Source organism: Paroedura picta, chromosome 1, assembly GCF_049243985.1.
Source record: "Paroedura picta isolate Pp20150507F chromosome 1, Ppicta_v3.0, whole genome shotgun sequence".
Taxonomy (NCBI): Eukaryota; Metazoa; Chordata; class Lepidosauria; order Squamata; family Gekkonidae; genus Paroedura; species Paroedura picta.
In genome coordinates, this window is record NC_135369.1 from 28,667,409 (window position 1) to 28,685,995 (window position 18,587).

Below are 18,587 nucleotides of genomic sequence, written 5' to 3' on the forward strand. Positions count from 1 at the left end.
TCCCATTCCAAGATAGTGTCATGAAACCTGTGAAAGGGTCCCAAATCTTTGCAGTTTTAGTGATTTGTGCATACTTTGACTTTGTTGGTCACCATGCCTGGTACGTTTGGACTTATGGGCCACCATACTAAAAAGTTGGGAACCACTGGTTTAGTATTCCACCCAAAGGACAAGCCCTATAACCTTCAAGAGACAGTTTTGCTTTGGATGGTTTTCTCTGTAGTTACTTCCTTTGGGCATAGCGTGGGGCTGAAGCCGATCCCTTCCTCATTTCCTTTGGGCTTTGAGTTCCAAAACCTTTGCATGTTCAAATTCTGATGCAGTCATGTTTTTTCCTCTCCCCCAGGATGGGCTGGTGAAAACCAACATGGAGAAGCTGACCTTCTATGCTCTGTCTGCTCCGGAGAAGCTGGACCGTATTGGCTCTTACCTGTCGGAGAAGCTGATCAGAGATGTGAGCAGGCACCGATATGGGTAAGGGGTCCTGCAGTTGCCGGAGCTTTTAAGGTCCATCAAACACTGTGAGGCAGTCAGAGTACACTTGATCTAAGCCAAAAGGCCAAAGAGGCCAAATACTGAGTCAGACCATCAATCCAGGTCAATATTGCATACTCTGACTGGCAGCTGCTGCTCAGGGTCTCACACAGAGTTTCTCTTGTTGAGAGCCAAAAGGTGTGTGTGTGGGGGGGGGGATCTGAAATTAAAACCACAAAACCTTGACTGAAAACAGCCAGGGCCTTAAAAGGTTGAAGAAGAAGAAGGAGGGGGAAGGGGAGAGGGAGAGGGATTGGTTCTTATATGCCGCTTTTCTCTACCCAAAGGAGTCTCAAAACGGCTTACAGTCGCCTTCCCTTTCCTCTCCCCACAACAGACACCCTGTGAGGTGGGTGAGGCTGAGAGAGCCCTGATATCACTGCTAAGTCAGAACAGCTTTATCAGCGCCGTGGCGAGCCCAAGGTCACCCAGCTGGCTGCATGTTGGGAGTGCAGAATCGAACCCAGCTCGCCAGATTAGAAGTCTACTACACCAAGCTGGCTTTTTAAATTGTTTTAATTATAATTATTTTAATTATAATAATTTAAAAACATGGCAGAATCAAACCCAACTTGCCAGATTAGAAGTCCACAGTGGCTCATCCCTTCCTGCCCTCCTCCTTACGATTTGCCCAGCAGGCACAAAGGTGGCAGTCTAGCCTCCCACCTAAGCGCAATTTCCAGCTTGTGAGCACAGAGCCTATGCATTCAGAAAGGATAAGGATAAGGGCGCCGGATCCCTCCCAGGGAATGCTGCCTTTCTAAACATTCCAATCACAGGATGGGGGCACAGACTCCCTGCTTGTGAGCCGCAACCATGCACAGATGGGGCGGGGGGGGGCAGGAGTTAGCATGCTCATGCCTACGCTCCCACCCAAAGATTTGGTCTCAACAGATATAGTGTAGAGGGCTCATACATTCAGCTATCACTCATGAAGTATATGGTAGTCCAATTGTGAAGGTCATCCCTTGGCAATGAGTTGCGGGTGCACTGTGTCCACAGACAGGTACACAAGATGAAATGCAAGAGACAATGTTGTGACACCTCTCTGCAAAGCTCCATTATATATACCACTCGCAAGAGCAGTAAAAGCCTGCTATTATATTGCTGGATAGTGAAGATGGTAGTGAGCCAGATCATCTGACAGTATAAGGCTTTGTACACTCCACGTCAAAAGCGGCAAATGCTAAAAATACATATGAAAGAAGGCCTTGTAAAGGCGGGTAAGGAAGGAGCAGGAGAATAGCCAGAAAGAGGGAAATCCTGAGGCCAAATATATGATGCATTGAGGGACTTTAGTGTCTGCAGAGCAAAATGAGGTTTAAAAGAATCTGAGGTTGAAAGAAAATAAGTCACACTCTGAAAGGGTGAAGGATGTCAACTGAACCCCCCGCCCCCAAATCCAAAATCCATAATGGGTGGCAGCTGCAGCATCTGGGCTGCAAGCAGAAGGTTGCCACCACAAGGATCAGGTGACAAGAGAGACTCTAAACCACAAAAACCCAACTGAAAACTGCCGTGACCTTAAAAGGTTGAATGTATAGCATCAGTTAATTACAAAATTATATGGCTTTTATATTAGGCACAACTTAAAAAATTAAACATGTACATACATGGCCCACAGGCCATTGCAAGAACAGTGTCAACTATAAACCCACATTTCAGCCTGTGTAGGGCCTTTTTCAGAGGTCTGATTATGAAACACACTCATTCATTAAACATAAGATATACAGCAGCCAATAAAAGAACCAAAATAAGAGCTGTAAAAAAAACACAGTCAAACAATAGAAGATGCCTATTTATCAGTTGTTAGTTGTCTTCTAAAGGCTGCCCAAAAATTTCAATGGTACGCTCAGTTGTTAGTGCATGCATTGCAGTAAGTAAGTAGTACATTGTTGATTTATATAGTGCATAGAACACTGTCCTTGCAATATTCTAGGGGCTGTGTATGTATGTTGTGCACAATAAAAGCTGCATCATTTTGTAATTAACTGATGCTATGCAGACACTCAAGAGAGCCAGCTTGGTGTAGTGGTTGGCGAACCGGGTTTATTCCCTGCTCCCCCACATGCAGCCAGCTGGGTGACCTTGGGCTCCCCATGGCGCTGATAAAGCTGTTCTGACCGAGCAGTGATATCAGGGCTCTCTCAGCGTCACCCCCCTCACAGGGTGTCTGTTGTGGGGAGAGGAAAGGGAAGGTGAATGTAAGCCGCTTGGAGACTCCTTCGGGGAGAGAAAAGCAGCATATAAGAACCAACACTACTACTTCTAATTATATTTTTATTTCTAGGCCTCCCCTCTCTAGCAGCAGTCTCGGGGCAGCTAACAAGTTACAAATTCATACAAAGTTAAAGCCATATACGTTTAAAACCATCAGTTAGCAAAACAAAACAAAACATGCACTGTCACTAAAAACCTGGGGACAGGTGGATTTCAGCCCAGACCTAGATGGAGAAGAGCAAGGGGTGGTTTGACTGTTTGAATAAGTTCTATATGCGTCCTCCCTCTGTTTCTCCTCCCTCTGTTTCTCGCCCAACACCTGCCCCTGGTTTCGCAAATGCAGTTGCTCTCTTAGGAGGCAGTGTTTGCTAGAGAGATGCTCCGGGAACTTCTGAGGTTTTTGTTGTCACCCAGGATAAATGGCTGCTATGATCAGAGGCGGTAGAAGGGATGCTCCTTTTAAATAATTCTGGGATCCTTTCCCTTTTGTCTTGCCAACAAAACCTAGATGCGAGCCAATTCCTCTTTGTGTTCTCTGCCGCCGTTTGCACTTTTGAGTTTGGCTTTTATGTGCTCATGAATGGCGGAGCGAGAAGCGTAAAAACGGGAGCCGTTTCAAAGCCACAAAGATTTCCGCTCTCATTGGAACTCAAAAGTCCCTTCAAAGCCTTGTCAGAGGTTTTGTGTTCAAGGGGCTGCTAATGAGCTTCTGCTGGCAATACAGGAAGAGGACCTTTGATGAAAGATAGTTTGATCTCTGGAGCAAAGAGTTCTGGGGAAATGATCTGTTTTCAGATGCCTAGTTAGCTTAGCATCCTGGCCAGAGAGCTCACTCGCAGTTTCTCTGACAATGGCTTTCCTGCACATGGTAAACAGTCTGTTTTAGGGACCAACGCAAAATTGTGCTTCTTCTATAATTACTGCAATGCAAGCTTTTCTTACTTCCAGTGATACCTCTTGGAATTATAGTGACTTTGCTGTAAAGGTCTAATGGTGGGGGTGGAAAGTGCCATCAAGTTCAGCTGACTTATGGTGTTTGCCAGGGGTGTCAAACATAAGGCCCAGGGGCCGGAACTGGGCCATACAGGATTCTTATGTGGCCCGACACCTGCCCAAAATATCTGCACAAAATTTTGATCTAGGAAATGGATGGTTGTTAACATGGATGCAGTCAGTTCCACCTGATATCCATAACCTGCTAAACACCATCGTGAGGCCTGCAGAAATTGCCTTGCCTCATAAATTGTGGGAAATCAGCAATTAGAATGCAAATGGGCTTTGGCAGTTGCACAGACCTGTTGTTTAAATGGAGCAGAATGCCTGAATGTGATTGTGGTTAAGACCACCAAGCTATTTTCCATCTGTCACAGGAATGTGAGCATTGTGCTTTCCTGGGAGATGTGACAGAACTCGTTGTACTCTCCCCCGCTGCGATTGAATGTATTGAAAACGTAGATAGTATTCAGAGGGATTGTCCAATAGATTTTTATAACCATTGTACCTCCTTGGCTACAATGGAACAGGAGACTGGTGTGTGTGTGTGTGTGGAGGGGGGGGAAGCCAGGATGCTAAGACTGTGACTTCAGCATGGCAGAATAATTCCACCTGCAGTGTGAGAGCTGTCCTCTGCCCCAACTTCCTGGCCTTCTCCTCTGGCGTTTCCCATGGAGCTCGGCAGCACCCGTGCAGTGGAGGCTTTTCACAGGCAACCTGGAGTCAAGCAAGGTGCCCCTTCCACAGGGACAAAGGCTGCCCCCAGGCCATTGACATTGCACTGCACAAGTTTCTTTGGCCTTGCCAGCTCCCTGGAGTCCTGTAATGGAAGACAGTAGGGATGGAAATGAGGATTGATCATTTAATACAAATATACACGTTATAAGGTGCTCATCTGGCAGTATCTGTCAGGTCTCCAATGGCCAATCAGAAGCTCTGTTGGCCAACCCACTTTCTAAAATAAATTTGTGGACACCAGGAAACCTGTCAACAGCTGTCATGGTGCCCACGGGCATCATGTTGGGGACCCCTGATATAGCGCTTCAAGTGTTGGACTCGGATCTGGGAGAGTCAGGTTTGATTTCCCATGTTGCCATGGAAACTCTTTGGTTGACCTTATGTCAAGCACACACACTCATCTAACATCACAGGGTGGTTTGTTTATTTAGTATTTTTAAAAGACATTTCTACATCACCTTTCTACCGTACAGGACTCAAGATTACTTACAATATAAATAAATTACATTGGTTGTTGTGAGGATACTTGTATTATCTGTCTGTTATCACATTTATTCTTTTGATGGCCCAGGGGCCAAATTAGGGTTCCTTGTGCCCATCCCCAATGAATCACTCTGAGAGAGAAAAAAACCTTTTGTATATTTTTACTGCAGCAGAAATATGGACACAAGGGAGTTCCCAAATCTGTGTGTTGAACAAAGGGTTACATGAGAATTTATAACAATCAATTGAAGGTGGGGAAAGATGATGCTTTGTGAGTCAAACTAATAACCTGGAGTCTCCACCCCTTGCACATCCCACGGGACCAACTCACTGCTATTATGCTAAGTCTCCAGAAAAAAGGTTACAAAAGTTCTCTTGTTAATGTAATCAGTTGCATCTGGCCTTGAGAATATTGCATATCAGCCTTGGCAATATCTCAGGACACAGAACAAGTGAACAAGTGGGATTTCAAAACAGTTACGAAATAGTTTTCTCTTCTTTACTGCACAAAAGTTAAAAAGAGTTATTTCACCTCTCACTCCGTCACTTTGAAAAATTGTTTGGTAAGGCATCGTATGATTTTTAAATTTTGGATAGAGCATGTATAATCTAGATGAATAGGATAATTTATGTATTACACTTATGTTTATAGGATTAAGGAATCAGAGTTGATCAGAACTAGAATGACTCACATTTGTTGGTTAGTAGATGTTTGTATAATTACATACTAATTTAAAATTATTTGTTGCTTAGGGACTCTCCACTGATGAAAAGTCTAGTTTGAAAACAGAATGTATCTGGACACCGTTTTGGCTGAGTCCATTATATATAATGAATAAGGACATTTAATAAGGACATTGCAAGTTTTGAAAAATATTTCTTAATTGTGAACGCCATTAGGATAAGTTCATCCTAGTTAATGGCCTTTGAGACCGTGTCTGCTATAGATACATTGGAGGGGTAGAAAGGGCATCGTAGAGATTTTCTCTGTACTGGAACCCTGAAAGTACAGGTGGGGTCAGGAGACAGCTTTTGGAGAAGTCATAGATAGAACACTGGCTTTCTATACAAAAGATTCCAGGTTCAAATTCAGACAATTCTAATTTTAAAAAATCAAAACCTCAGGACCAGAGCTTAGGAAAAACCTCTTTCTGCTTAGAAAGTGAATGGAATGCCGGTCAGAACAGATGATGCTGAACTAGATAGACAGGTAGCATAAAGCGATTTAATATGTCTTTACTTGCTGGTTTTCCTGTTCTTCCTCCCAGGAGATGCCATAGATGTTCATCATCCCTGTGTGGCAGGTGAAGCTGAGGAGTAGTGACTTCTTGTGTTAGGCTGGCTGCTTGCTAAAGCAGAGCTATTTTTAATTCAGGCAGTATTTATAAAGACATTAGTCTACTTATATCTTGTTCGGCGTTGACTTCTGAGACTACCTGCCCCTGGTGTGCCTCCATAGCATCACAAAGTAACCCCAGTACTGTTACGGAATTGCACTTTTTTCTCCTCCCAAGTTGTCTCTGTCATGTTCTTGTGTAGCCTAATGTGACTGGGTGATGCTGCGGTTGCTTCACTGCGTTCATTGTATGACTCCATGATTGGCTGGAGCTCACATTTCCTGGAAGGTGACACCATAAAAAAAAAAAAAGGACAGGACAGGACAGGACAGGAACAATGCTTCTCTGTATATGTGTGTGTGTGTGTCTGTGCGTGCGTGCGTATGTGCGCGCGCACGGTTGTCCATGTGAATGCATGTGCTCAAGAGAAAGAGAAAACTTTCCAATTGGCCATTTTTGTGCCAAAATGTTTGCAGGCAAAATTTGTTACAGCTCTGATTCTCATTCTTTTTTGAAGGCTCGTAGTAGAACATTTCTCCTGACATGCTAGCTTTCTATGTATGCAGGGAAAGGGTCCTTCCCCCCCACCCCCTTATGCATAGAGTACTCAAAACATGCAGTCTGGGAAATGCTTCTCTGCTTCAATCTATGGGTTAGCACAGTGATCGGTCTCTCCCCCTCTCCCCCCCCCAAGCTCCAATTTGTCTCCACAAACAAAATGTGATGTGAGGCAAGTCCTGAGAGTGGAGCGTAATTGGGCCGCCCGCCCAGTAATGCGTATCCAATAAAGATTCATCTCCCACCATTCTGCCTCTCTCGGTCTCCTGCTGTCTTTTCCCTTCCCCGTTCCAATAAAGAAGGAATCATTACTGGAATGATTTAATAAGTGACTTTAGAAACCCATGGCAATGTGGCCTTGTCAACAGCCCAGCCTGCAAATGTTCCATTTTTCTCTGCCGTCAGATGATTAATTTTTGCCTGTCAGGTTGGCTCACTCCTCAAGAGGCGTAAGACGCACTTTCTTCTTCTCCTGACGCAGCTGCAGTGTCTGGGGACCAGAGCTTAGAGTACCCCTTGTCTGTTCCTTGCGGGAGGAATTCTTCTTTCTGTCCCTTGTGAGGCATCTTGTCCCAGTGTTGGGTATAGAATGCAGCTGCTTGACTGAAGTAGAAGAAAAAGTTGGTTTTATATACCGCTTTTCTCTACCATAACGAGTCTCAAAGTGGCTTATAATCGCCTTCCCTTTCCTCTCCCCGCAACAGACACCCTCTGTGGTAGGTAGGACTGAGAGCTCTGACAGAACTTCTCTGTGAGAACAGCTCTAGCCCAAGGTCACCCAGCTGGCTGCATGTGGGGGAAGAGTGGAGAATCAAACCTGGCTCACCAGATTAGAAGCCGCTGCTCTTAACCACTACAGCAAGCTGGCTTGAAAGATCTACCCTTGCTCCCTATTCACTACCAAGCCCAGTTCAAGGTGTTGATGTTATTAATATATATAAAGCCCAAATGGTTTGAGCCTTGGTTATTTGAAGGAGCGCCTTCTCTCATACAGACCTGCCTGAGCACTGAGATCTCAATCAGAGAGCCGTTTTGTAGTTCTGCCTCTCTCAAAGGCACAAAAGTTGCTGACATGCAGGAGGGCTTTTTCTGTGGTGGCCCCCAGGCTGTGGAATAGCCTCCCTTCGGTGATTTGTCAGGCACCTTCACTGAACAGTTTTTAGTGCTTGGGGAACACGCAGGTCTTGGATATCTCATTTTCTCTGTGTGCTGTCCTGCCACAGTGGGAGTTGGGGAGGGAGAGAGTTACGTTTTTAATGTATTTTAGATTATTCAATTATTTAGATTATAAAGGATGCTTTGGATGCTTTGAGCTGATCCTGCATTGAGCAGGGGGTTGGACTAGATGGCCTGTATGGCCCCTTCCAACTCTATGATTCAATGATTATTTAATTCTGTTGTGAGCCATCCTGGGACTTCCTGGTGAATGTGTGGGATATAAACTCCTATATAAAAACACAATAATAATATTACGTTCTTTCCCCCCCCCCTTTCCCCTCTTCATCCTGCCCACAGGTATGTGTGCATTGCTATGGAAGCCCTGGACCAGCTGCTGATGGCCTGCCACTGTCAGAGCATCAACCTGTTTGTGGAGAGCTTCTTGAAGATGGTGGCCAAGTTGCTGGAGTCGGAGAAGCCTGACCTGCAGATCCTTGGCACCAACTCGGTAAGTCTCAGAAATGGGGCACGCTTAGCCTTGCAAGTAGGAAATGTGCTGTGGGGGTGATGGACACTCCCGTTCCTCGGAAGGCTGGTGTGTCCTAACATATCTCAAGGAGATCCAGGCAAAGTGTGTGGTTCTCCTCTGCACCATTTTTGTCCTTGCAACAACTCTAAATATTTGTGGGTGAGTGAGGGTTTAAACTTGGGCCTACCTGGTCCTTGGCTAACCTTCCAATCACTTCACCGTACTGGCCATAGCATGGTGGCTGGGAGACTAAGCTGTGAACCATCAAGTCCCTGGTTTTGCCTGTACTATGGCACCTGGATGGTGGTATTCTACCTGGCATGCCCCACTACGACCAGGATGGTTGGCCTCAGAGGTGAGATTTGAAGAATAAGAAGTGGACTTTTTGTACCCAGCTTTTCACTACCTGACGGAGTCTCAAAGCAGCTCACAATTGCCTATTCTTCCCCCCCTTGCAACAGACACTCTATATCAGGGGTAGTCAAACTGCGGCCCTCCAGATGTCCATGGACTACAATTCCCAGGAGCCCCCTGCCAGCATTCGCTGGCAGGGGGCTCCTGGGAATTGTAGTCCATGGACATCTGGAGGGCCGCAGTTTGACTACCCCTGCTCTATATGGTAGGTGGGGCTGAAAGAGGTAACGGTGCCTGGGCCAAGATCACCCAGCTGGCTGCATGTGGAGGAGCGGGGAATCAAACCCGGCTCTCCAGATTAGAGGCCACTGCTCTCAGCCACGACACCACGCTGGCTTTGTGGTTCACAGTCCAGTATGCCAGCCACTCCCTTCATTATTTTATTTGCTTTGGATCCCATGGGGTTGGGGAGCAAGGTATAAACACCAAAACAGCTCAATATATCAGTTCAAGGAAGAAAAAAAAACAATAGTTATTGGGCAGGAAAGAAACTGGCTAGAAGGACAGTTCAGCAGCACACAGATCTGGGGATTTTAGAAGAGGTTTTCAGGGAATATCGAAACGCTATTGCTGGGTCTGAATAATCAGAAACGAGAGAATCAATCATAGAATCATAGAATCATAGAGTTGGAAGGGGCCATACAGGCCATCTAGTCCAACCCCCTGCTCAACGCAGGATTAGCCCTAAGCATCCTAAAGCATCCAAGAAAAGTGTGCATCCAACCTTTGCTTGAAGACTTCCAGTGAGGGGGCGCTCACCACCTCCTTAGGCAGCCTATTCCACTGCTGAACTACTCTGACTGTGAAAAACTTTTTCCTGATATCTAGCCTATATCGTTGTACTTGAAGTTTAAACCCATTACTGCGTGTCCTTTCCTCTGCAGCCAGCAGAAACAGCATCCTGCCCTCCTCCAAGTGACAACCTTTCAAATACTTAAAGAGGGCTATCATGTCCCCTCTCAACCTCCTTTTCTCCAGGCTGAACATTCCCAAGTCCCTCAACCTATCTTCATAGGGCTTGGTCCCTTGGCCCCAGATCATCTTCGTCGCTCTCCTCTGTACCCTTTCAATTTTATCGATGTCCTTCTTGAAGTGAGGCCTCCAGAACTGCACACAGTACTCCAGGTGTGGTCTGACCAGTGCCGTATACAATGGGACTATGACATCTTGTGATTTTGATGTGATGCCTCTGTTGATACAACCCAAAATGGCATTTGCCTTTTTTACCGCTGCATCACACTGCCTGCTCATGTTTAGTTTACAATCCACAAGTACCCCAAGGTCTCGTTCACACACAGTGCTACCTAGAAGCGTATCCCCCATCCAGTAGGCATGCTTTTCATTTTTCTGACCCAGATGCAGAACTTTACACTTATCTTTATTAAATTGCATCTTGTTCTCATTTGCCCATTTTTCCATTGTGTTCAGATCTCGTTGAACTCTGTCTCTATCTTCCGGAGTATTTGCCAGTCCTCCCAATTTGGTGTCATCTGCAAACTTGATGAGTAGTCCCTCCACCTCCTCATCTAGATCATTAATAAATATGTTAAAAAGTACCGGGCCGAGCACCGAGCCCTGAGGTACCCCGCTACTCACCTCTCTCCAGTCTGATGAAACACCATTGACAACAACTCTTTGAGTGCGGTTCTCTAACCAATTCCCTATCCACCTAACTATCTGAAAATCCAGATTGCAGTCCTTCAACTTATCCATCAGAACATCATGGGGAACCTTGTCAAAAGCTTTACTAAAATCCAAGTAAATGACATCAACCGAATTTCCTCGATCCAGCAAACCTGTTACTTGGTCAAAAAAGGAAACTAGGTTGGTCTGGCAGGACCTGTTGGAGACAAATCCATGCTGACTTCCTTGGATCACCAAATTATCCACCAGATGTTTGCAGATCACTCCCTTTAATATCTGTGATAAGTGTGGCTTGTAAACCCAGCTTCGCGGGACGTCTTTGTTCCCTCCCGCCATGTGTCCAGACAGTCTTTCAACTGGAGGCAGCGGGAATCGAATTGTTGGCCACGATGCAAACCTGCCCTTGGCTCCACCACTCAAATTGTGAACTGTTCATTTATGACACAAGCCTCCTTAATTACCATTATCTCTGTTGTGGCCAAATAAATCTCACCCCCGCTGCCATCCTGCGATAATTGCTATGCCTAGGCAAGATGCGGGGCTGGATCCTTTGTGAGAACAACCAGGTCTGAAAATGCAGAGGGAGCTTGTAGAGGATCTCGGGGAGGGGGGGTCTGTGATGCGGCGGGCCTGCTCCTTTCCCCGGGACAAAGCTGGGGCCTTGGGGGGGGGGCTTCATTTCCCCGGGATGAAGCCAGGGCCTCGCAGGGGGAGGGGGCACCCAGCCCGGGGGGGGAGGCCCGGGGGGCCCTCCCGTACCCAGCTGCCTGCCCGCTAACGCCCGTTGTATTTGGGTTACAGCGGGCCTTAAACCTAGTGCTAAATATAAATCTCCTTCGATGCCCCCTGCAGGACACCCTTTTTATTTTGCTCAGTTATGCACACTGCAGACCTTGCATATTCCAACACAAATCACGGGGCCTGCAGATGCCAAGTGGGTTCCTTCAGAGGAAATGCCAGAAATGACCTTGGGTCCAGTTTGGCTTCGTTGGGCCAGGTTTACATGTGATGGCAAGGAGGGCTAAGTCTCCCTGTCTCATTTAAACTGTAACACTCCCAAGGTAGCAATCCGTGCTTTGTGAGCAGCCAGCACAGCATTCGCCATATCGGTGGATCTCTGGTGTGCCAATGTGTGGCTTGTTAACCCTGTTTAAACAAGACCCTGGCAAAGTCGCATAAGAGGAGCCCTCGGCCCGGCTATCCTTGTGTTCAAATTGGGACTTAACAAGGACAAACAGAAGAAGAAATGAAGGGGAACAAGATCAGTGATGGAAGGGACTTTCCCGAGGGTGCAAGGCCTCACCGTGAATCATCCTTCTGGCGGCATCAGAGCCAATTCCAGATGAATGGAACAATTGTTCCCCTTCTAAGGAAGATGGATGGCTCACTCAGGTATGGGAGATGAGGTCCAAAAAGTACAGTCTCCCTGGGATTTCCTTAAAAGATTGTTTTATGGGTGGTTCCCTCAGGCATCTACAAGGGAAGCAATGAATTTGGGAGTGACAGCTGCATGACTGGGCCACACAGGGGTCTGGTCCCTTGTTTTAAGGAAATGCCATCTTACACTTGTGTACGCTGTTACGTGTTTTCACAGCGCAAAATAGACGTGTTCTGTACAAAAGATCTCTTTTCCTGTTTGCAAAGGACAGCTATCCTGGGAAGGTCAGGAAGCTCTCCAAGGTATTGCCGTCACAGGAACAATACATCAAACTTGGTCATTATAATGGATGAAGGTAACAACAACAACAATAAACAGAGAAGATAACATTTTAATCAAACAGACCCATGGTTGGTCATATAGTTGTCTACAGGGAAAGGAAACTCTTGAATTGTTGTCCGTCTTGCCTACCATTGGTCAGGCACAGTTTCATGGGCAGAAACAATATGCTGCTTGGCTTCAGTGTATGGGAAATCCTCCTCTAGTACCTGTCTTCCAGAGTTTCAAAAGAAAGCTTAAGGAAAATAAAGGTGGTCTAAGGCACAGGTAGTCAACCTGTGGTCCTCCAGATATACATGGACTACAATTCCCATGAGCCCCTGCCAGCAAATGCTGGCAGGGGCTCATGGGAATTGTAGTCCATGGACATCTGGAGGACCACAGGTTGACTACCCCTGGTCTAAGGGAGCAGGATGTTAAAAGATACAGGAGTAGAGTGGACATCCCTCAGTGGTCAAGCACCTTCCTTTCATGCAGACAGTCCATATGGATTAGCAGCCTGGCTCTGCGTGGTTTATTGTCTATCTCTGGCTTGAGAGTTTGGGAAGGAGCCCCTGCCCGCCAGAGAAGATGACATTGGGCACGATGAACCAGTGATCTGACTTTTGGTGTCAGGCACTTGTCAGTAAACACTGGACAAGCCAACCTCGCCTTCTGGCCCACATCTCCCAGATCCTTTTGCTCTCCGCTCTGCCTGCTGCTCCTATTAGCTCTCGGTTCCCCAGCTCTGACTCCTGCAATGGCCCTAGGCTGTTCCATTAACCTTTGTAATGTATACACGCTTCAGATTTTCTGCTTTTCTCCCGCTATTTTGGGCAGAAGTTTTTTATTTATGCAGAGTACATACAGTTCTGCCCATAGCCAGCCAGTTTTGGGAAGTGTCCATCTAAATTCGGCATTTGCAACCCAGGCACAAAACCATCTCTACAAACAAATGTGGAAAAACAAAAAAACAAAAAAACGAATTATAGCTTTTATCTTTCTAGCATCCCCACTGAGCTGCAGGAGGTAGTCTGAGGCAGCATTTCTCAATTTCTCTGCCATGCCTTCTATTTTTCCATTATCCCCCTCCCCCCACCCTGCTTACAGTTTGTGAAGTTTGCCAACATTGAAGAGGACACCCCCTCCTATCACAGGAGCTATGACTTCTTCGTGTCCCGCTTTAGTGAAATGTGTCACTCCAGCCATGATGACTTGGACATCCGCACAAAGTGAGTACAGAGTGGGTGCTGGTGGAAGCCACCTGCCAGTCAGTTTGGGTCACCCCACTGTTACTTCATTGGTGTTGCATCCTGCAAATCCTCTCAGGAGGAGAGTTTGCCTCCCCCTCCTAAAATGGACCGCAAGCCCCAGCACTGGCTTGTGCCCCCCTCCCCCCCACACACACATACCTTCTTCCTTTGCCTGCCTTTTGAGCCCCACCTTGCTTCCCTTCTGCTGGGATTGGCTCCCAGGTTCTGCCCACAAAGCTGTCTCTGGTAAGAGCCCGACTGGACCAGACCATTGGTCCACTTAGTTCAGCATCCCATCTCACAGTGGCCAACCAGTTCCTCTCTCCAGTTTCTGGAGGATTTTACTGGGATGGTGATCAGGATGTTTTTTTTTGGGGGGGGGGGGGGGCTTGTGTCACGCTGGGCTTTGGAGCAGCCAAAAGCAACAGGAGCGACGGGGGTTCACTTTGTGTATGTATGCATGCCAGCGCACATGTGACTGGCCTACTGACCTGTGAGGATTTGAACCCAGGCCTTTCCAGTCCTAGCCACTACACCACACAGAATGTGAAATTGTTGCACTTCCCTCCATTGACTGGAGTTAGTGCACAGCTTGAGTCCCCTACATCAGGGGTAGTCAACCTGTGGTCCTCCAGATGTCCATGGACTACAATTCCCACGAGCCCCTGCCAGCATTTGCTGGCAGGGGCTCATGGGAATTGATGTCCATGGACATCTGGAGGACCACAGGTTGACTACCCCTGCCCTACATGACAGCTCCAAAGTTAAGGACTTATATCACTAAGCAGAAATTTCCCTGTATCTGAAATGTCTGCATCTAGTTCTGGTGATGAGAGTACCTTTCATTTTAAGGAAGAAATAGTTCTAGTACTTTAAATTGATTCAGTTTTGGGAATGCATTGACAGATCGGGATTCTCAGCCTCATGGAGCAGAATATTTTTGGCTGTACCTACATAGAATGATTTCCTAGGGTGGCCATAATGGGGACACCAACCTTCATGGAAGCCTGTTTTGAAGTGGGCCATAATAATGCCTTTTCAGCCCCTGTGTGAGTGGTGGTTCCCCTGCTGTATCAACAGTGGCATGGTGGAAAGGGCCATCAAGGCACAGTCAACTTGTGGCAATCCCATTAGGCTTTTAAGACTAGAGACAAACACAGTGGTTTGTCATTGGCTGTCCCTGCCCAGAGGCCCTGGATTTCTTTGCTGGTCTCCCATCTACATACTAACCAGGGCTGACCCTGTTTAGGCACTGTTATCTGCTGAGACTGGACTAGCTTGAGCCATCCAGGTCACAACAAAGTTGCTAGACCAACCCTCAACTCAAACCTTAAGCCTTTTCGATGGGAATGTATAAAGTTATAAGAGGCAATTTTAAGAGTGATTTTAATAATTTTAAAACTTACCATAGTGGTTAGGAGTGGCAGCTTCTAATCTCCTCCTCCACATGCAGCCAGTTTGGGTGACTTTGGGCTTGCCACAGCTCTGCTAAAGCTGTTTCGACTGGGCAGTAACATCAAGGCTCTCTCAGCCTCCCCCACCTCACAGGGTGTCTGTTGTGGGGAGAGGAAAGGGAAGGCGACTGTAAGCCGCTTTGAGACTCCTTCTGCTACAGAAAAGCAGCATATAAAAAAACAAGTCTTATTATTTATTTATTTGTGGTGGTATACATATAATAAAATAAATAATATTAATAAATAATACTGTATAATAAAATAAATATATAATATATTATAATACAATAAAAACATTATATTTATTCGTATATAAAGTATTGGTATTGCTTTTTCATCTGAGGCTGCCAGCCCCAAGTCAACCAGAGAATGGGAGGCTATAAGAATAAATGTATTATTCTTAATAATATTTAACCCCGGGAAACCCACCTTCCTTATACATGAGCTTTGATGAGTGTCTCCCTTTCCTTACGTGGGACGATCTCTGCCTCCCAGAAGGTCTAATTATGAGTAACGAGACCAGATAAATATTATTTACAGCCCTCAGAACTGTGCTGTGCTGTCCTGGAAACGCGCTCGGCTTCCTTCCACAAAGAACAGTGTGCATTTGTTCCCTGGGATCTGTTTCAGCCCCCCACCCAACTGTTTGCGGAAGGCTCTTCAGCCTGCCGTTAGCCTGCCAAGGATGTGTTTTAATTGCTACTTGTCACCCTCTCCACAAAGCTGGAGTCCGGGGGAAGTTTTCCAGAGGTTGTAGGATAATGAATTGGCCGGGTCAGGTTGAGGGTGGGGGGCTGGCCTGCCTCGCAGCAGGGGCTATTGAAGCATGCCTGGAATTGACAATTAACTGTGCTGAACCTCTCTCCTTATTTTATATTCTTTTGCTTCTGACTTCAACTCCAGGGTTTGGAAATTATTCAGCTGTTCTTTGTAAGGCTAGACGTGTCATCCCAATTAAATTTGCCTTGGCTCTGGGTTCCATGCGGGCAGAAGGCAGCGCCTTTTCACATAATTAGCTTGTCAGATCCGCAGCACCATGATGCTGCAAGCTTTAGATGGCTTTAAATGGACAAATTTGTGGCGGAGAGGCCTGCTTGAGACCAAGATAGCTGAAATTGAGCCCCAAAGGCCAGAGGCAGTATACCTCAAAATACTATGTGCTTGGGTATATTCAATTTTGGGAGAACCTTTTTTTTTTTTTTTTGTAGAAAAGAGCAAGAGTCCAGTAGGAATTTGAACAAGTTAGCACAAGTTCATACCCAACCACAAATTTAGTCTTGAAGATGTTACTGGATTTTTGCTCCTTCCAGACCACTGCTATATATATATTTTTTTTTGCCCTGCTCTTGAGCTTCTTGGAAGCTTCCAGCTGGGCTCTGCTAGCAACAATGAGGACCGTGGGTCGGATCCAGGAAAACTCGTGTTCTTAAGGACCTCAGAGCCATCAAAAGGAGAAGCTAAATCTCTTCTGCTATATCCAATTCATCAATGGGCTGTTCTCAAATAACTGGAAGAGTGTTCTTGAATTTTCAGGGAAAGCAGAAATCAGGGATTCACCCACTTTTGGAATTCACCGCCACTAGATATAGCGACGGCCATATGTTTAGATGGCTTACTTATTTATTTTATTTATATACCGCCCTCCTGGCAAGCCGGGCCACATGATAGCTCACTTACTCAAAAGGTGAACAGAGCTCCAGTGGTCCTGTCCAATCTAATTTTTTTTTAAATAATTTTGTTTATTATTATATAAAGCATTTACAGAAAAATTGAGAAGAAAAAGCAACCAGCTGATATGGTTTGCCATCTCTTTTAACATACATATTCAGTTCCCATCACATATTATTCCTAATCTAGAAGTTTTTACCATTTTTCTTAGCCAAGTGATTGTTAATACATATGAGAGTATGATCTGTTATAAGAATACATTCTGTTATTATCTTAAATTATATTAGGTCAGTCCCCTTCATAAATTGGCCCTGACCCAAGAGTTACTACTGCCGTCTTGTTAATGCCTATGAAGTATGGTTTGTCATCCTCTTTTAGCATACATATTGACATACATATTCAATTCCCATCGCATATTAATCCTGATCTAGGAGTTATTACCATCTTTCTTAGCAAAGTAGTTGTTGATACATATGAGAGTATAATCTATTATAAGGATATATTCTATTATTGTCTTAGATGATATAAAGTCAGTTCCCTTCATATATTGGTCCTGTCCTAAAAGTTACTGCTGCTGTCTTTCCCACAGGAAGTCAGGAGAATATTCCATTGTTCAACTCATCCTTCAGGTGGTCGCAGAAAATGAAATTGTGTTTTTTTCCATAGTAGAGTGTTTCTGATTGTCCTTCTGTCAGGGCCAGAGAAATCTCTTACTTGATTCTTGCTGCCAGTCGCCTTTGAGTTGGCTCTGAATACTTTATCAATCTGGATCTCTTCCTCTGGTCGCACAGGAATATCTCCTGATAGCTTCCTGGTAGCTGTCGCTTTTGAATAGACTCTTTTTATTTTGCTGATCCAAATCATTTCCTGCTCTGAATAGACTTCCAGGTTTTCGGTGCTTTCCTTCCTTGAATCTGTTTTCCCAGATTCTTCAAAGGTACTTTGGGTTTTTACATCTCTGGCTCTCTCCCTCTCCTGTTGATTAACTTCCAAACATTGAGTTTTCGTTTGATTTATTATTGGCAAAGCTGTATCAGCTGTTCTTTCTCCGTCCAAAAGCTCCCCCTTAATCCCACGGATTTCCTTTTCCAGCTTATTGACTGCTTTCAGTATCTTTGAGTTCCCTTCGCATAACAAATGGAAAAGCTGTGCCTTAGTTAATTTCTCCATAGTTCCAGGCAGTCACAAATTAGAAACAGAAAGTCTCGTACGGTCTCGCGGGAGCACGGGCGATCCCAAATTATCAGTTTGTCGATCTCCGTGTCAAGTCAGTTACCCCCACTGAACTTTTTTCAACAGAACTTCAAAGTTCTTTCTTTGTTTGGTTAGTAGGTATAATTAGCTGGGAGTCTCTCACTCGGCGAAAGAGGGAATTCACTTGTAAATTGGTTGAGGAAGAAGGGGGGGAAGAGCTTGTGGAAAAAGAAAGGGAAGAGCCAGAAAGCGTTCAATTCTTACTGTTGCAGACTGCAGCTTCTGTCAGCACTTCTGTCAATCTGGTAAAAGATGGTCTGGGAAGAATGTAGGGTCAGCTGGTCGTTTCAAGCTTGTAAAGTTGTTTGCGACAAGGACGCCATCGTGACCTTGAGCACACGCCGCTATTAATCCGGGGAATTCGGTCCCCCTACCTCCCCACGGATCTGTAGGACCCTCAGGATGCCGTTCCCGGTTCCTGGGGCGACCGGCGAACAGATTTGCGTATCTGCTCAGGTCAGCCAGGGGCAGAAGCTCCTGACCCTCGGCATGGCTGAAGAGCTGAACAGAAGTCCAGCTTTTTATGGCGCCATCTTCAGTCGACTCCCTGTCCAATCTAATTTGAGCCTTACCCCGATATACCTCACAGAATAGTTATAGGGAAGAAAAACAATGGGGTGATTCTCCATTAAACATCCTGGAAGGAAAGGTAGG

The 18,587-nt window shown here is 45.7% G+C and overlaps 1 protein-coding gene across 8 annotated transcripts in view; it reads left to right on the forward strand.

Moving 5' to 3' along the window:
- EFR3B (EFR3 homolog B) overlaps positions 1-18,587 on the forward strand; it is a 143,109-nt gene that overhangs the window by 85,866 nt on the left and 38,656 nt on the right. For all 8 annotated transcript variants that reach the window (XM_077331295.1, XM_077331277.1, XM_077331276.1 and 5 more), the window contains exons 3-5: positions 347-474; positions 8,379-8,529; positions 13,415-13,536. In XM_077331295.1, the coding sequence (XP_077187410.1) occupies positions 347-474; positions 8,379-8,529; positions 13,415-13,536 (401 nt within the window). The remainder of the gene's footprint in view (positions 1-346; positions 475-8,378; positions 8,530-13,414; positions 13,537-18,587) is intronic.